This window comes from Strongylocentrotus purpuratus, unplaced genomic scaffold (assembly GCF_000002235.5).
Source record: "Strongylocentrotus purpuratus isolate Spur 01 unplaced genomic scaffold, Spur_5.0 spur5_scaffold_15, whole genome shotgun sequence".
Classification (NCBI taxonomy): Eukaryota; Metazoa; Echinodermata; class Echinoidea; order Camarodonta; family Strongylocentrotidae; genus Strongylocentrotus; species Strongylocentrotus purpuratus.
The window spans coordinates 19,945,865-19,968,481 of NW_022145600.1; the positions used below are offsets into that span (position 1 = coordinate 19,945,865).

The 22,617-nt window shown below is 36.6% G+C and overlaps 1 protein-coding gene across 7 annotated transcripts in view; it reads left to right on the forward strand.

Annotated features, from left to right (window-relative positions):
• Positions 1 to 22,617, forward strand: part of LOC100888884 — a 53,151-nt gene that overhangs the window by 2,187 nt on the left and 28,347 nt on the right. For 2 of the 7 annotated variants that reach the window (XR_004064171.1, XM_030985788.1), the window contains exons 2-6: positions 764 to 1,033; positions 16,460 to 16,507; positions 17,468 to 17,645; positions 21,210 to 21,539; positions 22,114 to 22,194. Coding sequence is in view for 6 of the 7 variants with exons in the window: in XM_030985788.1 (XP_030841648.1) it covers positions 780 to 1,033; positions 16,460 to 16,507; positions 17,468 to 17,645; positions 21,210 to 21,539; positions 22,114 to 22,194 (891 nt within the window). In the remaining variant the exon portion in view is untranslated. Of the gene's footprint in view, positions 1 to 763; positions 1,034 to 6,609; positions 7,035 to 10,342; positions 10,829 to 16,459; positions 16,508 to 17,467; positions 17,646 to 17,742; positions 17,818 to 20,771; positions 20,832 to 20,897; positions 20,945 to 21,209; positions 21,540 to 22,113; positions 22,195 to 22,617 lie in introns of those variants that run through there. The other 5 variants (XM_030985790.1, XM_030985789.1, XM_030985791.1 and 2 more) reach the window with 5 other exon arrangements.

Here is a 22,617-nt window from a genome sequence, read left to right on the forward strand (position 1 = left end):
ATCATCAGTGAAACACAAATTGGCAACACTGTGACGTATCTTGCGAGCTCTCCAATTTTTTGCTCTGTACCAAAAATGTCACAAAACTTTTCTGTGGGGGAATTTTTCATTTCAATTTTTTAGTACAGAGCAAATTGGAAGGGACCTTGCAAGCTGTACATCATAGAGTTGCCAGTTTGTAATTGATTGATTGCACCTTCAAAAATTTTGAAAATTTTAATTTTTTAATCATTAAAAATAAATGTATTATAAGGCCAAATAACAAAGATAATATGTTTCTCGTCCGGACTTTAAAAAAAGGGAGGAGGCAGATCATTACTATTTACTATTTTGCAATTTGTAGCTATTTTGCCCCCAAATGGCTGCCATGCTAATTATAGCTGGCCAAGCCTAATCCTAGATATTGTGCTATGTGAGTATACTGATGCAATGTATGACAAAACAAATGATTGTTTCACTTTAGAAGCTATTTGAACAAAATGTATATCACAGGCTTTTTTTTTGTGGCTTTTTAAAATCAATAGTAAAAAAAAAAAGGAGGCAGGTGGGGACGAGAAACACTTAATTTTTCATAATTGGCCAAATTATTTGTATTAATTATTAGTATTATTATTTACGAAATTTGAAGCTTTGTTTATTAGATATTCATTTAGTTAGTCAGTTTATTACTTCATAATTTGAACCTGTAAATTGACACATGCAAACAAAATAATGAGATACCTTAAATCAATTAAACAGTTTTCAAATCTGTGTTTGATGACAGAGACATGAAGTGATTAATGTGGATCCTGAGGACAATCCTGGAGATCATCCTGGAGCCCGGCCACCCGACCCCTGGGATCCAATCCCAGGGAGGTGGTGGGGTGACCATGACAACGACCTGGGATGGAGATACCCCATCCCTGATTCCTCCCGGTCCCGCCCTGTCACCCTGGATCAACCTCCAGAAAGCGCAAACCGCTCGGTGCGGCAAGGGGCACAGAGGGAACCCCATCCTCAATAGCCCTTTCAAAACGGCCTTTGCCCATGTCAGGTAAGTGTAATTTGAATTTTGGTTAGTACATTTATTTGTGGATAGAAACCTTGAAATACTTTCTTTGCCACTCAACAACTGAATATTGAACGATATGTTATTCCTGTTGACTACTGAATTCTATAATTCCCATAGACTTAACACAGGGACCACCTTGTTCCAGTAAGCAATGGGTTAAAAAATATGAAACTGCATAATGACCAGACTGCATGGAGAATACATTTGTATTAAAAAGTGTACCAATCACCGAAAGATATTTTTAGGTTGTATGTTAGTAGTTCCTTGTTGTAATACTATATTCAAAATATGAGCTTCAAATGTCACATCTGAAAAAATATTTTGTGAGTAGACTATTTGAAACTCGTGTACTGCTTTTATAAAGTAGAACTTGTAAAGAACCCTAGTTCAACTTGGGTTGTGTGTGTGCTGTTGTATGTTGTTTTCTATTGTCTTAATATTCATTATCTGTCAGCCTATAGCATGTGAGGTGAAGTTTTTTAAGGTTCGTTTTTTACATGATTTTACTGTAGCTGTACCATTTAATTTTTTGTATACATGTACATGTAGGCGATTCCTATGTACAGTAGTTTAAATTGTGTACGGATTGGTGAATGTGATCTCCAGCAAGTTTTTGTTAGTTTATGTTTTCCTAATATAAATTTCAAAACCACTGATCTATGGTGGGGTAAACAATTCAGAATTACTGTAAGCCAACTTATCTTGAAATCAAATTACTGCATATAACTGAATGCCACCATAAGGATTAAATTCACCTCAAAATGATCGCTTCATGAGACCTGCCCCTGTGTCTAACGCGATGCAATTAAACCAGTGTTCTGCTTTTGTCAGGCATCTGTGACTCCAAATTCAATTTCAGACATGATAGATGATGCGAAGATGACAGGAAAGAATTAAAAAAGAGGAGAAATATGACATGACGATGACATGATTATTAATAACTAACCCAAGGTACTGGCATTCATGCGTGACATATTGCCCATCTGTTTTATGCAGTCTTATTTCATGCTGAGTAATGAAATCTTCTTTGCTCCCTTCCACACTTGAGTTTGCAAGTATTTGCAAATAGAAGGTAGACGTTTGTTTGACTAACCAAATCGTGTTGCTTTCTGAGTAGTTTCTGTTTGAAGCTATGTCAACTGCATGCAGTGACATCATGTACCAGTTTGTTTTTCACTTTAATGGTTTTTAGATCACGGGTTTTATACTATTTGAAAAGAAGAAAAAATATGTGAAATCTCCTGGAATCAACCTACCTCTTTGGCTTCATATGCAGGTTAAGAATTTCATTTTGTGCGATAGGAATACTTTTAAGGAGTGTATGTTACCTCCTCATCAAGAACTTTCTCTAGATAGTACTCTAGGAATTACAAGTAGGCCTACTAGGAATCCTCACAAGTGTTGTTCGAATGATTATTTGTCTGCTTCAAATTCTGTGTCTCTATTGGGATGTTTACCGGTATTACAGTTTGTACAAATGCAAAATAGCTGTTTTTTGTGGAAAATTTGTTTTGTCTGGAAATCAGCACTGGTCAGTAGTCTGTGTGCCTATAATATATGGATATCTTGACTACTCCTTCTGTTAGTGGCATATTGTGCTTTTATCAAATTTTAGCATTTTGATGAACGATCTGCACCGAAATCAATATACAGAGGAATTCAACAGATTTGTTGTCCCAAATGTGAAATTGCTCTCGCTCGCAGCCATGATCATTTGAATTCTACCGAACCAATCTTGATTGTACAATACTTTTATCTGACTTAAATATCAAAGAGAATCAACATATGTTGTTTCAAACATGAAATTGTGACGCCTCTGTTCTTTGGAATTCCGGGGAACTATTGAATGTACTAAAAGTGATCATTTTAACTGCATGCGGTGCCTGTATGATGAAAGTTTCTTCAAATGAGGGGTTCTTTTCAAGCTGCCAAGCTCTAAGGTATCTATATTCTATATATTATTTTTCATCAGTGTTGCACTCGTGCTGTCATTTACAAATTGAATGCATGAGATAGTGTGAATAAGAAGGAACAATTTGTGTAAGACAAGGACTAAATAGTGAATTTTTATGAGCCATAAATGCTAGATTTATCTTCATACTCTATAGTCTCACCAAAAGATTGGCATTAGACAGACAACAGACCAATCAAACAATGACATTACTATCAATGGCCAAGAATTGGTCGATTTGGAATCGATAACGACTATCCAGTTGGTTTGGCGTTGTGACTTAAGTATGAGAGCATTGAAATTTTCTGAATTTTCCATCAAAGTTCTTTGTGAATACTGTATGAATAAGTTTTTGCGGCCCACCTGTTATTGTAATTCATTCAAATTAATTAATAATTGATATTTGTCTCATCATTCCATTCACCCGTTGTATCCCAGTGTATTTATTTTTGCTGTATTTTATTTTTTTATACAAAGTGGTTGCTATTTTGACATTATACATGTACATACATGTACATATATTTCCTAAAATTCCTAGGTTGTATCTTGGTGAAATGTATACCACATCTGAATATACAAGATTAAAACTTTGTGAATCATTTAAGAGTTACATATATATGTTCCTAGTAAAGAGCAACTTTAACCAGTTGTGATGATACATACACATGTATGCATCTACACTGTATATGTATATCACAGTGAAAAAATCTTCTCTCCTTCTCCTAATCACTACATGTGCATGTACATGTATGTAACTGTTACGGATTTCCACCTCACCATCTTTTGTTAAAATGGGATCTGCCTCTGTTTAAAGTGTTGACGAAGCATGTCTGTCACAGTGCAGGCTTTCTTTTGGTCTGCTTTCTCTATGGTCCAGTACTCATTCAGTTCAACCAGACCCCTTGATCTATAATCACGTTTAACTAACCCGATTGTGAACAAAAGCTTAAAGCCGGTGTGACCGCGCCGTTTGTCCTACCAGTTTCGTTTGTCCGTCAGACATAATATGCGGGTTTTCTGCTCGCACAGATCGTCCGTGACTCGCACGGATCGTCCTTCGGACGATCCGTGCGGATTGCTATCCGCGCAGTCTGTCCCCCCATTGTTTTACGTGTATTATATTGTATTATATTGTATTATATTTGATAAAAGGAAGAAACTCGGCAAATCAATGTATTTAGACTCATTGTAAATCATGTGGTTGGTATTTTTTCTAGAAATTACATAATAATAATTCTCTACAATTTTTTAAAGCAAATGGGCCAGTCCTTTTGAAAGTAGAAGGGAATATTTTCTTTAAAACCTTTATTCTATGAAGGCATACTCGTGATATACTCCCCTCTTTCTTTAGAAACAGTACTTCCCTAGATTTCTTCAAAAAACATCTGAAAACTTACCTGTACAACTCCTCTTAAATTGTCGAAAGTCTAGGAGAGCAGCGCCTTCTAACCTTTGGAAAAGGTGCTATATAAATCCAATTATTATTATTTTTTTTTATAAATATCGGCCCCACAATTACTGTTGTAATCGATTGTACGTGGCTTCGTACTTACGGTCAGATGAGCATATTTTAATACCATATTCATGACACTGGCAGATCACTAATTGGCGTATGGTCCACGCGGCGGAGTCCCCGGAAGCGCAGGGGTTTTAGGCATTACAATTAAGGTCAGATTAGCATCCAGGGGCCAGCCTTAGGGCCCAAGATGGGGTCCAGGGGGCAGAGCCCCCGGAATTAGCTCAGGGGTATGGGCATTTAATTACTGTTACATGAGCATACTTTCTTTTCTATTTCTTTCTATTTAATTCTCTTTAATATACTTTTTCAAAAGTGTGGGGGTGGGAGGGGGGGGGGGGCTTGAGCCCCCAAGCCCGCCGTTCCGCGGGACCTGACATGTCGGCCTCTAAATAGGAAATAAGCACATTTCTTGCCTGACTGTAAATAGTGATATACATGTACCCTGTATGTCATTCTCCAACAAACGCATAAAAAGTATAATCTACTAAAAAGCGAGGAAAAATCCCGGAAAATTAGGCCATTTCAGCAACATCTGTATATCACTGGTGGTATCAAATTAGAAAAAAAAAATCACTTTTAAAGTTTATATTGGTGGGGGGGGGGGGGTGTGGGAACTGGCTGAATACTTACACCTATGGTGTCGAGGGGCTCTTTCTTCATTTTTTTGTTCCGTAATAAATAAGGTTAGTTTGTGTGGGTGTCACTCAGGCCCGGATATACGGGGGGCGATGGACCCGCCCTTCTCTTCTTTTCCCCTTTTCTTTTCTTCTTCTTTTCCTCTTCTCTCTTCTTTCCCTTTCCCTTTTCCTTCCTTCTCTCTCTCTTTTTGTTTGCCAGGGGAGGGCAGGCGAAGGCCTTTCGCCCCCGATCCACACCGCATTGGTGGGAAAAATCACAATTGATCTCCCGTACCTTTCTTTTCTTTCCCTTTCCCTTCTCTTCCTTTCTCTCTCTTTTAAGTTTGCTGTAGAAGGGGGGGGGGGGAACAAGGGCCATTTGCCCCCCCCCCCCCGATCCCCAACTTGTTGGCGGAAAACTGCAACTGATATCCCCCTTCTTTACTTTCTTTCCCTTTATCTCCTCTTTTCCCTTTTTTCTTTACCTTCTCTTCCTTCTCTTCCTTCTCTCTTTCTTTTTGCTTGGGGGGGGGGGGCAACAGCCTGGGAGGTAAAGCCCTTTCGGCGGCCCCCTGATCTCCTTCTTTCCCCTTTTCTTTTCTTCTTCCTTTCCCTTTGTCTCTTCTTTCCCTTTCCCTTATTTTTCCTTCCTTCTTTCTCTCTCTCTCTCTCTCTCTCTCTCTCTATCTCTCTTTTGCTGAGGGGAGGGAGGAGGGGGTGGCGAAGGCCTTTCGCCCCCGATCTCCATCTTTTCCCCCTTTTCTTTTCTTCTTCCTCTTCTTCCTTTCCCTTACTCTCCGCTTTACCTTCTCTCTCTCTCTGACTCTCTCTCTTCATTTTTTGTTGGCGGTTTGGGGTCAAGACCCTCTCGCCCCGCCCCCCCATCCCCCATGGACCCGCGCCGGGAAGACCTGTAGTGTGGTCCCTAGCTAGCTGGCAAAGCTGAATATGGGTTATCCAGTCGTTTCATTCATTAAGTATAATTATACTTGTATTAGTGGGGGCTGTTAGGAATATTAGGAAAGTTTTCAAGTTGTCAAAAACAACCTTTGTTCAAAATATATGCATAAATTGTGTATATATGGAAGACTTATTTAGACCTTAGACCTTTTAAATCAAGTTTTGAACAAAAGCGCCCAGCTTTTGGGTTGAAATTGCGGTAAAAAACTGGCTTAAGGAGGTAGGCTTACTGGTACCTGATAATGAATTGAATAGGGGTCTAGATATTGGTCTTTGCTGTATGACGTAGGTCCATTCAGAGAATGGGACTTTGAAAGGATACGTGATGACATCATTCCTTATGAATGGGGCTTATAGATTGAAGCAGACATTGTAAGCTCTTGTCTCAATATTGCATAAGGACCAAAAATAGGATACATTTCGTGTACCTACTGTACTACTACATGTACATACAGGTACTCTACATTGAAGTGAAGTCATGGAAGTGCCTACTACTCTAAATACTAAAGGTGTACTCAGAGCTTACTTAGAATTGGTTGGACTATTAGAAATTTGAATGATATTACATAATTATTGACATATTGGTATTATCAATTCATAGATAATATATGGATGAACCAAAGAGCTATATTGCATTAAATTGATTGTGAGCGAGGGTGTGCTTGATTTGTTTTGTTGGTCGACACCATACATGTAGCAGTGTGGTCTGAGCTAATATTGAACCAAGATCTTAGTGGTCCAAGGCAATTAATGGATGACTTGCTGAAATGAACCCTTACCGGTAATTCCCTTCTGTTGGATGATAGAGGACAGGTTCTGTAGGTTGATCACACCTGAGAGGGTTTTCATGCATAGTCTTGGACCTTTCAGATGGGCCTGCTGGTATATATTCTCTGACACATGAGGCCTGCATGGACAATTCTAATGTGCATTGTAGTAAGTTGTGCTTCTATCTGATATCTTATAATAGAGACTACATGTGTAGATCATTTTTGTAATATAATCAAATTCAATGCATAAATCTTTGTAAAGTGCCTCGTTAACAATTACTTCATTCACCTGTTACAAATAATTGTATTTCAATACCGGTAGTCAGAATGCAAATTGCATTACATGTTGTTAGGTAGGGCAAGCCATAATGTTTGTTCTACCTAGCAACAACTTAATGTACATACAATGTACATAATAACATGGATATTTATATAGCGCCGGTATCCGCAAGGCTCTGACGCTCATGGCGCTGTACATACATGTATTACTATCACAAAAAATATAACTTTCTTAACTAAAATAAAGTAAACTAAAACAACACAAATTATTACGCTACATTGACATGATTAAATAGCACTGTTTAGAAAGAGATGGGTTTTTAGAGCAACTTTGATGGCATGAAGGGTAGTTAAATTACGAATACTAAGTGGCAGCTTATTCCAAAGGGACGGACCAGAATGAGAAAATGCTCTATCCCCCCAGGAACTGCGCGTCTTAGGGACAACTAATAAGGAGGATTGAGATGAACGAAGATGTCTTGTAGGCTTATACTTAACAATTAACTTGATATTGTAGGAAGGAGCAGAGTCATACAAAGAATGGAAAACTAGCAACATACAATGTATGGAATTCACTTTCTAACTATTGAAATGAGGCGCTTAACAAAAAGACTTAAAAAATGCATTACATTTTATTACACAATGAAAATGGCCTATTATTGGCTGTCTTTAGATGCACCAAGTAATGCATTTTCTTCATGCCTACATTTTCTGGAACACCCGTTGTCATATCAGAGTTGACAATTCTCGCAATTATATGTTTAGGGAGTGGCGGCTTGTGATATTGTTACTACCTGAACATGTATTGCTTTGAATTCATAAATATACTGTATATGACAGTGACTTTTAATACGGACACCATTTTCTGTCGGGAATATCAATGACTGACTATATGTCTTTAGAAATGGCAAACAGAAGAAATTATCACCATGAATATCTGTCAATCAGGTAAGATACACATGTAGTCATGATTTTTGAATGGAATACAACTACAATTTGAATTGAAGAACCATAATTTGTTATGTTTTAAATTGGTTTTTTCCTTTAAAAAACATGCAAACACACATACATGTAAGTGTATGGTCAGTGTCAACTGTATGTACAGGCACGGTAGTTATTTTTCATTTTTCAAACTTTCAATGTTAACATCATTTTAATGTGAATTCTTTAATGTCTTTCCCCAGTACATGTTTCTGTTAGTTTAAGTACTTTCAACAAACCATCATAGACTTGTGCAATTACTATTGCCAACAATGTAGAACATATCAATGATGGATGTTAATTTGTTTAATGAAAACAAAAAAGAACTGTGGTAAATGTACAAAATTGAAGTTTCTTCTGTGGAAAACTTCATGTACAGTGTACACAAAGGTAAATCCCCCAGAAAATTGCCCCAGGGGCAAACATCTGTAAAACTGGAAACCTGTTTGATAAAATGTGCACTTTTTAATGTTTTCATTGTATATTTCTTCTACTGTATCATGAATTCATAGCATTGTGAAATAATGTGCTTGCTATTTACCCCTTAAAGTGCAGGTACAAATTGAATGAAATCAATAAAATTTGTGTTAAAGATTTGACCCAATAACATTATGTAAGAGGAATATATCAAATATCAAATATTGAAATCACATTATAACATCGTAACATCAAACCCCTTCTCATTTTCAAAAATTCCAGACACGAAACTGCATCCAGAAATCAATTTTCCTTTTGTTAAATAGATGCCCTGTAACCCCAACAGATCTTTGTGTGCAGTAGGTACAAATACATTTAATTCACAGGACCTTTTATCTTGCTTTCCTGGAATTTTCTTTTCTGTCAAATCATTGTTTGTTAACCAATCGTCTATCGGAACCAGGTGGACCCTGTATTAAGCCTATGAGAATGAGATAATTTGGTAGTGGAGGGGTTAATACGCAAAAGGTGATGGGACTTTAAACTGCATGTTGTCTGCTGAGAGCCAGAAGGGTGCTGGGAAAAAAAAAATTAAACATTTTGGGGGTTATACTTTTCAAGCTTGCTTGCATGAAAAAATAACACTCTTTAATCTGTTTTGCATTGAACTCTATGCAAATTTTTTTGGGCTCTTTTATAACTTTCGGGGGCTCTTTTTGGCACTTTGGGGGCAAATTCGCCCTGAGCCTTCATGTATTTTTTTCCCTGGAAGGGTGCAAACCGATAGCACCTTCTACAGAATTGACACCCTTTTGATTCTCAGCCGGCAATATGGGATTGAACTTCAATCAAGATTTGAGTAAATACAATTGATAACGATATTTCTAACCTATTGGACATTATGCTGTTGACTCTGAACTTTACAGCGCCAGATAAAGAAAAGGTTTGCTGTGACAGATCATGGGATCACATGCTATCTTTGGATACATCTTCATTGTACCTGTGTATGTCAATAGCACCAAGACCGACCCTGGACCGATTTAACAGATCAAACAAAAATTACATTCGCTGCATGCCTGCAAGAAGAAATCATTGATTTTTCTCACGTTCCTGTGTTTCGTCGGAAGTTGCTACTTTAATATTTTAAACACAAATAAAAAGACCCACCTCTTAAGTGTTTTTTTTTTAAAGGCCTGCCAAATTTCACAGTTGTTTGCAGTGTAAATGCTTGCTCTCTAAAAATGTGGTCAATTTTTCTGTTTTTATTGGTCACTTGACTCTTCAAGTGCGTCTTCGTTGCCAAATTAGCAGGATAGTCGAATTAAACAGTAATCCATACTGCAATTAAGCTGCACTTGGCTTGAGATAATATCTTGAGCTACATGGTGTAATGTTCCAAGCACAAGCATGAAAAAACAGCTTGATGTTTGCCTTTTTACTTTGAATATCTCAAGCTTATTCAATGTGAAAAATGTGGTTGTGATTGCCTGATTGAGCTAATCTCTTTCGGATACATGTAGGTATTAGTGAGCTATTTCAACAACTCAGGCTATAATGAAAACAGGCCCTTCTTCAATTAATATATAGCCCAAAGTTCATTCTTATCAGAGATCTTGTGATTTCATCAAGGGTGCGCTAAAACAGTCAAGAGATTTTGATAACGTGACTTAAAGTTTTACCGAGTTCCAAGCGAGGATCTCTGTTTGCGTTCTGACCACGGGTATCCATTTGGGGACATTTTTATGGGAGATTGTGTCTGGACGCTGGTGAATAAATGTTACGTCATTTGTGCGGACATATTCTCAAGAAGTTGGACAGGGTCACACTCCGTTCACGTGATGGTACCGATGGTTTCTGTCTCTGCATGTAGCTCGTTAAGAAACTTGTATCGGTATTGCTGCGAAAATGAACCTGAGAAGGCAGCTTGTTCAGCTCGGTTTGAATGGATAGCGTCACAAGTTTCTCTTCCATTTGCGGAGCAGATCCACTCCAGAAAATCAGCTGTTGAAAAAGAGCTGTATACCTACTATCCTTGTGTTTTACTTGAGTAGATGTACTTAGCGAGCTTTTGATCCTGCTAGTTTTACGGAGATGAGCCTTGTAAACAGTGTCCCGATTGGTTTCAAGTTCTCATCCAATTTTTCAGTGCTTTGTTCGTACCGGTTGTTGCTTCTGTTTCGATGATCGATCAGCTCTGAGAGAAAGGATTCATTTTCTTTTGTGAGGATATTTACCAAGATATACAGCCATGATGGATTATAATTATGATAGTCAGCGTCTGTTGTAAGTAGTGCTGTAGTCAAACATTTAACCGTCCGGTATCCGACCGCCCATGGCGGATTCCTTTTTTAATTGGACGGTTTCGTTTTCCCGTTTTTTTTTTTTTTTTTTTTTTTTTTTTTAATAATTTTTTTTTTTTTATTTATTTATTTTTTTAAAATTTTAAATCGTTTAACCGAAAACCGTCCGGTTTTAACTGGCGGTTAAATGGAATTGGAGAATATCCGTGATGTTACAGCACTAGTTGTAAGTAAATTCTCAAATAACTTATAGTTTCAAAATTACTTTTTGTTTTTCACAGGAGCTACGTAATATTTGGGATTGCCGCATTATAATAATAATAATATTCAGCTTTTATATAGCGCAAATCACAATAAGTCTCTAAGCGCTTCCAAACTTGGATATTATTACCCTGGCTTTAGCTGTGCTGCCATTATAGCGCTCTAGCATTTCAAGGAATAAATTCCTACCAGGTACCCATTTACTTCACCTGGGTGGAGTGTGGCAAATGTAGATCAATATCTTGCCAAGAAGGGATATTTCTTCCCTGCTATAATATACAGGCATATTCCTTTTTTCTTTTTTATAACCGAAGCTCATGCATTTTTAGGCTACAGCAAAATTGAAAAAAATGAAATATACTGTGTTATATGTGTTTGAGTTTCCAGAGCTTTTGAGCTTTACAGAGCTAAAACACTGCCCATGTGTACATTTGATTCTCAGCTATGAAAAATAACAGAAGATCAATACCATGTGTGTGATGTAAAGATGTCATGTAGTCGACAGGTTAATCACTTGACTGCAAATGCAAAGGTCGTTGGTTCAAGCCTTTGCACAGCATTTATGTCTTTGAGCAAGGCATTTTATTGACATTGTTCCTCTCCACCCAGGTGCTATTAGATGGGAACCAGTAGGATGCGAAGATCAATGTTTTTATATTAGCATATGCATGCCTGTAAAAGGCGACTATATGTAGCTGGAATGCTCCTCAGGGAGTGGAAATGTGCACTGTAATGTGCAGAATAGTAATTGAATCCAGTGATCTGGGTTATGATAATACTGTAAGCGCTCTGGTCAGTTGTTAGTGGTAAAGTGCTTTATAAGAAATGGTTATTTATTATTATTAAGCATTATAGCGCAATTTCTTGCAATATGTCCCACAAGAAATCCATTTTCTTCATCCAAGAAATGAGAAATTTCTTGACCATTTAATAATTTTAGTGATATCAGAAATTAGCATTTTCAAATTCTCGGATGGAAGAAATTGATAAATGTCATATGCCATATGGGACTAATGAGCCAGTTTACGGTTGCAGTCTGAGCATGAGCAGATAAAGGTCATTTGTACCAAAAAGGTAAAACCCACAGAGATGAATATACCGAAAATGCGCTCATGAGTTATTCATTTATGCACCAACGGTACATTCAAGATACGCAGGTGGAAGTATTTTTTTTCAAGAGGGCATACAAAAGGTATTCATGAAGCACATCTAGGACTTTGGCAGTTATTATTCTAAGATGCTCAAAGTGGAACTTCTCCATGTGTAAAAGATCTGTGGATATTTGGGGTCATTTGTACCATGTGCTATCTGTAAACTCCCTTATTGCAAGGGATCATCCATTTATAGCCAAATACCCATGGTTTATTTCCCTCATGTACAGTACATGTAAAGTATATTGACATACATGCGTGCATATAGCCCAGTACTTAATCTGACCCTGGGTTGGTCTTAGCCGAGTTGAACAAAGCGCCTTTAGACTATGGTATTATTTGTTGCATTTAAAGCTAGCTAGACTCACATGTATAGGCCAGGGCCAGCTTTAGGTTTACAATACATACTGTAGGCTTTATATTTCTGTTGAATACCACTAAACCTGAGATAATATGGACTAGAGTATTTGGTAAATGGGTGTTACAGTCAAACCTGTCTTTAATAGTGGCCACCTCTCTATTAAAAGGCCACCTGTCTTTAGTGGTCATGTAGTTGCCTCCCTCTAGAAATAATTATGTGTTGTAGAACCTGTCTTGAAAGGTCACCTGTCGACAGTGGCCACTTTTTCTGTTTCAATTGAATGGCCTTTTTAGATGGGTTTGACTGTATATCAAATCAATTTATATTCATTAATATGCAAGTTTGCTTGTGAGAACTTAATTGATGTAGCAGTTGCAATGCTACATGTACCTGCCCAACTCGATCAGTATACATTGTAATTTGTTAATTATCAGATGTTCGTCAATGAACTATCCAATTTGACTATCTGTAAAGTATTTTCTTATCTTTAACTATACCCTCGTAGTAGGCTATATATATACATATATCTGAAGATAACTTTTGAATTGATGATGAAACTACTTTCAGTTTCAGAATGTGGATACTAGTAAATTTTTTGTTATCCCATGAAACTTGATAAGAAATTTGTCAATATCAATTGGCACTCATGGATGACCACTTATATAGCCCCACTGTCATTTACAAAAATCGCACTCTCTTATGTAAAAAAAAAAAGAAGGATTTAGAGTGCTCTAAATAACTATACCAGTGCTAACTAGTTCATTTTGCAATATTTCATTTTGACCCTTCAAAATCATAACAAATACGGTATCAGTTTAAAGAGGAATAAACACCCTTTCTATGATGATAATCGAACTAATGATTATGCCATGATTTAAGAAAGCTATACCGGTAATTGATCCACCTTAGTTTCCAAATTGTTTTTGAGGGGTTTTGTTAAACTGTTCATATAATTCATACTCTGAAAATTAAATAAATCAAGTCCTTGTAAAAAAGAAGAGATGACATACAGTACACCTACAGTGTACATTGTACAAGTAGAACATCCCCGAAACGTGTCATATAACACACCTGTCCTTGTTGACAAATACGCAGTGTTTACTTTCTGAAAAAATGGCGCAATATTTGGAGAGGTGCTATATACTGCCCACCATTTTGAACTTTAGAATCTGATTGTCTTTTAATAACTTTGGTAGAGTATGATTAAGCTCACTCTGGCTAAATTCAAGTAGAAAAAAACAACAGATAAAGCAGTGTTGAACCAATATGCGGACATTTCTGATAACCTAAATTCTTATCAGCTGGACTTTGACTTTCAAGTGAAAAGTTTAGTGAACTTGTTTTTATGCTGATAAATTTGTACGATATGATAAAATCATGTACAGGTATGAATTTGTTGTCTCATATAGTTGAATGGTACCTTACACTGTTGCATGATTACATAATTGGTATTACATGTACCATTGCCAATGTGCAATAAAATCCATTTTTAATTAATGAGATTATAGGTACATCTTCTTGTAGGCTTACTAAATTACCAAATAATAGTGAATTTGATAGATGCATGTCTAATTTGATATCTGTAAGATTTAGAAAGAATTGCTAAATATAGTATATAGGCCTGACATATACACGAACCTCAACATATTTTAGAACAAACATTTCAAACTTCAGGACTACAGCCACACTGCCTATAACCAACTCCAAAGTCCAAACAGACTCATGGCCATTAAGAGTTATTTAAAGTCACCTAGTATTCAGTGTCCATGTGTATTAAATCATAATTTGCTGACACCAGATTTGGTTGAATTACCATTTATTGTGTCTGTGAGCGCAAAGGTCTCTGAAGCTGAGAACACAGAAAAAACACTACTATCAGCCTTCAATATATTTTGTTCTGTTATTTTGTCGGTCTAGTGTAAGTCTGTCCTGTCACCTCCCTGGTACAACATACATGTATATTAAAGAATTATTGGAGGAACGTTGGTCATAAAATCAGGTGATATAATTATATTATACCTGGGTGCTTGTCCAAACATGCTATTGAATGAAACCACCAAACCAAATCAACAATTGATAGTCAATAGAGCAGCTTGTACTTGTCATCTGTTTGGAACCATGCAGGGCCCTGCTTCATAAAACTTTTTATGTATAACAAGTTACAATTACCGTTTTAAGCTACTGAAATAGTGGCATTTGATTGGCTGGGAGCAAATTTGTCATGGCTTCAATAGGATCAATAAATATTTATGTTGTTAGCATTGCTGTATGTTTATTTCAAAATATTCTTCATAAAGTGTTGTGCACAATAGGCCCCGACAAAAATTATATTTAGGTATTGGTGTAGTTTTGTATACATGGAGTACATACCATTGTATGCATATTAAGGTCAGAAGGTGCCCTTTTGAGGGAATCCCCGATCAACATTTCTCAATATAAAATGCTGGTATTTGCAGGAATGATGGATTCAGAGTCCATGCTTTTTTCAGAAATGAAAGTTAAATTCACTTTGATCTGAACATTGAACTGTCAACAGACAATTATATGTACTCCAACTTCTTGGGGAATTTTTATGTTTAGAAAATTAAAATGTGTTTAATATTATATACTGTCTCATATTAAAGTACTTTTTATTTTTTTATTTTTTTTTGGATGAGGGAGTACATGAAAGTTGTAAGAGAAATAACTGGTATCATATGGTAACAGACAGGTACTTCCCATTTCCCATATTTGGTATAGTAGTGAGGACGTCAGAACTTCCTTCCTAATTTTATTGAAAAAATCCTAAGTTTTATATCCGGAAGCACAAGTTCTGGTAGTATTGTGACTTAGTCCCTGTTTTGTCTAAGAGACTAACTCATTTATAATAAGGTACATACATCTGTACAGTGTACTTTTATGTAAACTTGTAACATACAAATAATGGTAGATTTCAACCAATTATTGAAATAAACCTCGAGAAGTGTATGTTTACCAGTAAAAATAGTTCAAACAGAACCTAAAAGTAACGACACAGACAATTGTGCATTCAAAAGGCCTTTGAGAATAAGACTACGAAATGATGGCTATTTCGTGGGAGCTAGTATCCACACAAATATCCGGTTGACAGGAAAATCTTTATCAATGACAAAATATTGCATTTGATTGGTCAAAATATGATTCAGCTCGCAAAGGCATACTCAAATAAAGGAAGCAAGATCAAAAGCTTGAGCTACTTCTTCATAAATGCTTGATGTGTTTAGCAGTAGAACAATTTGAACTTTTAGTGATTGAAAATGTATGTACAGATGTATTATGTTTTTCATTTACTCGTACCAAAATGAATTGTTGGCATTTATTGCCCAATAAGTTTTCTTTCCCCTTTTAAAAGTCTCAAAAGTTGTGGAAAGTACCACATTCTACAAGTACACTTGTTACTTGGGTAGATGAAGTTTCAAATGATGTGTTTCAAACTTGAGAGTTGAACGTTTTCAGAAATTACTGGCAAAATTAACTGTTGATTGAAATTGTTATTGCATTAAGTGATTGTCAATCAAATTTAATGCTTCCGCTTTTGTTAAGTGCCCTTTTTTTGCATATATTGCAATATTATGTGTTGTTAGGTAGGACAATGCCACAATGTTTGCCCAACCTAGCAACAAGCAGTATCATGAACTCATATTTTGACTACTGAGATATAACGATACTGTGTAACAGGTGAATGTAATTAGCTCGTCACAAGGTAAATGTATACATTTGAATACATTTTTAAAAAGGTCTGTGAAATTAGAAATATTGAAAATAAGATTGTTTTTTGTGTTTGTTTAAATAAATCTCTATTTTATTTCATTTTTCTCATCAGGTCTGTTGGGACAGTGGAGAAGATTGACTCTTACTTCCAGAAATACCAGTAAGTAATTTCTTGATGACAATTCCCCTACAGTTCATAAGCCCTCAATACCCATTTTCAACTTTTTCAACATTTATGAGGTGATTAAATCCTTTTATCTTTGTATTATTTAGCCAATTGTTCCCTAAGATTAAAGAATGGGAACAGGACGCAAATCAATGGCATATGTAGGGCTGACCTTCTCATAATCACATATATTTCCACATGTTTTTATTAACTGAGGAATCTGTAATATATCAATGCTCATATTTGTCAGTTCATAATATCGTCAATATTTTTGTGACAAATTTATGTGATGAAAATTGAATCATGAACTTTTTGGAAGAATTTTGTTTGTGACTCTGTATACATTTAGAGTTTGATGGGCTCAAGGATATCAAATGTGCAGCATTCATGTCACATTTATAGCTATGATTGCACAAAGAACACTTAATCATAATCTAATGACAATCTAATGTCAACAATAGCAGATGTTAATAGCTAATCGAAACAAGAGTTGCTGCCTAAATCATTCCAGAACAGATCTTTAAGAAAGGCAATTTATACTTACAGACGCTATTATGACTTGTATTTTCTGTAGAGCATAAGTGGCATGGCAGGAAATACACATTTTATGATGTGTATATTTTTGAATTTACAATTTCTTGCACTTAAAGGACTCACACATGTAGAGAATGTCTGAAACAGAATAAAGGCTTTGGTGTATTATTTTTTTTCTTCGACTTGAAAACAAATTTCTTTTGAATACATTCGACCAAAAAAAGATTGTGACATTTGTCGCACAAAGAATAGAATTTTGTTTAAATAGGTAATTAATATCAAATTTTTGAAAATTCAGTGTGATTTTAGTTTTCTGTGGTTTTGGTTTTGGTTGGACTTACCACAACACCAATGTTTGGGTCCAGAAGCAAACAACAACATCAACTTCAACATCTTTTCCCCTTTTTTTTGTCTGCTCAGGATGGGGCACTACCAAGCCAATGCTGTAATGCCCCACCACACCCCACCTCCAGGTTCCACTATACCCGTCGTTCGGACAGACCCCCAAGACTCTGGCATAGAAGACCTTGTGGACACCATGCCCAGCTCATCAAGGGACCGAAAACAACAGTTCAACAAGAATGTCCTTTCAGATCAGGTAGGAATTGGCCATTGCGCAACCTATGTGATAGTTTTTATCATACCATTGGGGGTTTAGGTTAAGTGTAGGACAGACCCCTTAGACTGGCTTAGAAAATATTGTAGATGCCATGTCTAGTTCACTGAAGGACCGAAGACAACAGCTCAACAAGAATGTCCTCTCTGATCAGGTAGGAAACGATCATTGCTCAACCTATGTGATTTAGTTTTGATCATACCATTGGGGGTTAGGACAGACCCCTTAGACTGGCATAGAAGAAATTGTAGGCAGCAAGCCTACTTCACTGAAGGACCGAAGGCAACAGTTCAACAAAAATGTCCTTTCAGATCAGATAGGAATATTTGCGCAACCTATGTGATAGCTTTTATCATAGCATTGGGGGTTAAGGACATGCCCCAAGACTGGCATAGAAGAAATTGTAGGCAGCAAGCATACAGTGTACAGTAGTTCAGTACTTGGTACTTGGTTGGGTAATCCCTTTGGCAGCTTACTCAGGAAGCTATACTGGGATGGTAGGTGAGGCGAGTAACTACAAGGAGTGTCATGAATTGCAGGTATGGTGTGTGGACAAAGCACTCCTTAATTTACAGTAAAATATGCTAAGTCCAGTGCAAGTAAAAACCAAGCTAGTAAGCTTATATGATGTGGGAACCAACAGGGGGCTGCATCATTCTGATGGAGGGTAGAGCAGCCTCCTTGAAGTTGGTGAAGGACCAAAGGCAACAGTTCCAACAAGAATGTTTTTATGGATCAGGCAAGGATCCTTACTCAAGCTTGTGGAATACTTATCATTTAAACATCATTTTAACGAAATGATGTGGAATTCAAATAACAAATTATTTCATAAAATTATACACATTTCTAAAAAAATCCTAGATATCATCAGTACAAGAAGAGCAATCCCATAAAAAGATTCAACCAGATTGTTACCACCTTTAAACTCTTATTAGTCCTATGACCTTTTGGACAAATTTTCCACCAAACATTGTTAAAAATTGAATACCTGAAGTATGTCTCAAAAGTGTTTGCTCTTTAAAGAATTGAATAACAAAAATGTAGATTATCATGTAAATTTCAAATAAATAGTGTCAAAAGTGCAATAAAATCTTGTGCAAATTACAATTACAATCTGAGTGCTTCGGTCGGTAGCTTGATTGCTTCACCATAGTAATATACTTGGTGGTACATGTATGGTCGAGCCAAACCAGTGTGGTAAATACTGGTGCATTGTTGCATACATTGCAGCAGATTCCTACCGTTGACCCAGCAATGCACTCTACTATAGAGTCACCCTTGACCAATCTGTTGGTGGTGATTGTCTCTTAATGATATCCAGCTTCCTTTTTAACATCGCCTATGATCTTTGCTCAAAAAGCTCTCTATGCCTGCCTCAGGTATAGAATTATATGGATTATGAGTGGATTTCCAATGCATTTTAAAGCTTGTGATACCGGTATGTGGAAAGAATGGCTATAGTACCGGTATCTATCTTTTAGCAGTGGTTTTTAAAATGTTTTTATTTTGGATGTGCGATGGATATTGAGCCCTAATAATATGTTCTTCAGTTCAACATAGATATATGTTGTTTGAACATAAGGTTTTTATAAAAATTCTCTATGCCTCAGTTATAGATTTATTTGGATTATTTGTTGATTTCCCAGGCAATTAAAAGCTTGTAATACATGTCAGGGAACAATTTTCCTCAATTTTTTTGATTAGCAATTTTAGCCGATGGATAAATATTTCAAATGAAATTCTGTACATTTCTATGGAAGAAAACTGCTACACAAAAGATATTTTGTATAGCAGTCATGCAAAAATGCATAGCAAATTGCGATGCGATACCAGGAAAATTATTCCCTGCATGTACATGTATATGGAAAGAATGGCTACAGTAGTATCTATTTTATAGTGGTGTTTTTTTTAACGTTTTTATTTTGGATGTGTGATGAATATTGAGTCCTATTATGTACTTCCATTTAACATACAGTTAACAACTAAATCATTCATACCCTTACCAAGTTTTGTAATTAATTTGACCTGATTTATGTTCAAAAAGTGATATAAAATCTTACATCTAACAGTATTAAAAAAGGCCTGAATTCAACTACCGGTAGTCCAGCTTTCATTCTTGAGTTATGAAAAGGTATTCCCCGGTGTGTATTTAGCAATGTTAGAAACTTCAGAAATACATGAATACCAGTCTTGCTATGACTGCCACGAAATGAAGCAAGAAGATTTATATTCAGAAATGAACTTTGAAACCATCCACTTGTGTCTTTGTTCAGACTGTTCAACAAATTATTCCTTGGCAGGACACAGATGTGCCATGTTTGCATAATGACTCTGTTCAATTTGTTCTTTTCAACTCCACCTGCTCAAAATTCTTGACACAAACATCAGGGGCCCGTTTCACAAAGCCTTTTTTCAATGACAAATGACAAAAAGCAGTGACAAATCTGCTGATAACCAATCAGAAGCAAGGATTTCAGTAGCTTATAACAGAAACTGTCATTTGTCACTGATGACAAGTTTTGTGAAACACCCCCCAGGAGGAGCCAGCTATTCTTTGGTATGAGGGGATGGGGCAGTTACAATAAGCAGCTATCACGCTTGGGGGGGGGGGGGGGAGGGGGGTGTTCCTTTTTAGACCGGCTTACTACCATATTCAAATTTATGGTTTCTTTCCTGGGGACCTAGTGACAAGTTATTCCATTAAATTGTTATTAAAGAATGAAGTATAATACTTGGAATCCAGTCTGCATACATTACTTGTTGCTATGCCAGGCAAGCTTTCAGGTTGTCTAGAACAACCTTTGTTTAAAGAGTATGCATACAATTTGAAATGTTAGTAAATAGTCTATTCTCTTATAAGCCACAAAATTCAAGTTTTTCAGATTTCTATTTTTTGGGGTACATGTTCCTTTTGGGGTCTATATTTAAAAAAAAGAAAGGAAAGGACGGGGGAACAAACTGGGAGCACATTTTCTTGATGTCTGGAATATGTAGGTGTGTTTGAGTGTGTGTGTGTGTGTCGGGGGGGGGGGGGGTACATGTTCATGTGGAACTCCCTGGATCTGTGAATGAATATATTCAGGGTTTGAAATGTGGGTTGGCATTCAAACCTTGTGAAGTCCCCACTGAAGAAAGCACCTCATGTTGTTCTGCATGGAGAAAAATAGTGTACAGAAAGTTACCATTCTTGGTTTATTCTGATGAGTATAATGTATAATGTAAAGTATAATGTCTTGTTTGTGATTGCAAATATGAGATATACTGAAGTAAATCTAATAAAGGTAAAACAATGCTGAGTGCTGAATATATTTAAAAGAATACTTGATCTGTTTTCCCCTCTATGTAGTAATAACCTTTGGCATAGGTTGCCTAGTTATACATTTTGAGTATATTGATATTAAAGGAAATATGCATCAAACAAATCTCTTATTGATCAAGAGGTTTTGTTTAAAAAAATTGATTAGACAAAAAGGGGCATGACTATTAGTATTCTTTGATATTTTGAAATTTGAAAACGAATGGTCTCACTTTCCTTCTATACTCCAGGAGTTGATGGTCTACAGGCACGCCCTTCTCTGCGCCCAGTTCCCCGTCCTCGGCAGCCGACTCCCAACCTCCGCCCTCTCCAGCCCCAGTAGCTCCGTCTCCTCCCCGCACGGCGGGGGCGGGAGGGGCGGGGCATCATCCCTGCTCACCTCCCCTCCCCCGTCTCCTGGCTCCCTGAGCCTTGATGGAGGGGGAGACGAGGGGGACTCCATGGTCCAAGAGGAGACCCTGTGCGTCCTGGTGAAGGAGGCGTTTGGGCTCAGCGAGGAGAGGCATCTCTTCTACGATGATTACATCAATAGAGGGCTTGGAAACAAGCCTCCAGCTAAGGTGGGTTTTCCAAAATAGATTCCTCATTCAGCTACTGTAAACGTGGTAATATTTGCGGTGCTTTAATTTTCAGGGATTTTGTGCTATAGTCGTTTTCTGCGAATATTAAAACTGCAAAACTTCTTATGTGTGTTTTGAACGGGCTGAATTGCGGGCAACAGAATTTAAGAACCCGCTAATATGTTTTGGGGTCGCTCAGCGTGAAAAATAAATCACGGGAAAATAACAGCGTTTACAGTATATGTTTTAATCAGTGCGTGCCGCTAAAATAGATGACTAGCTGAAATGCTCCCCAGGGAGTGGAGAACGTGCACCTAATGTGCAGAAAAGTAATTGAATCCAGCGACATGGGTAATAATAATACTGTATTAAAGCGCTTTGGTCAGTCAATGGAAAATCTGAAACCAGTATTGTTATTGTTTTCATTATTATTACATTTTTTTCTAGATATTCTGTTCAATAGTTAATATATATATTATTTCAACTGTATTTATGTTTCAACTGTATTTATGATACGTGTATGTTTATTTTTCAATGTCACTGTATTCATGATTATTATTTTCATTTTTTACAGCATCTGGTTGAAGAGCTGATGGGGCGTCTCTCACTTCTACAAACCAACAGTCATCCATTTTACAAACCACAGGATTTTGAGGTGAGATTACAATACTTCCGAGTAGATAATATAATCTTGTTGTTTACCGTATATTGATAATAATCTTCTTGTTTACATTGATAATAATAATGATAAATCCTTATGGAGCACCATACAATGCCACCAACCAAAGTGCTTACAATGTAATTGTTACGCTAGTAACAGATTCAAATCTGATTCAGCACATTACAGTGCATCTGTGTATCTTAAGTACCTAACATGTATGAATGATTCATAAAACTCATGAATAAATGTATAAATCCTCATCCATTTCTCATTGAATTGACGATTGATTATATTACCTTTAGGCTATCTACAGTTATATACTTATCAATAGTATATCACAAATTCAAGGATAGTAAACCATACATTAAATTAGAAGGGAAAACATGACTTGTATTGATTCTTCATGAATGTTGTGTG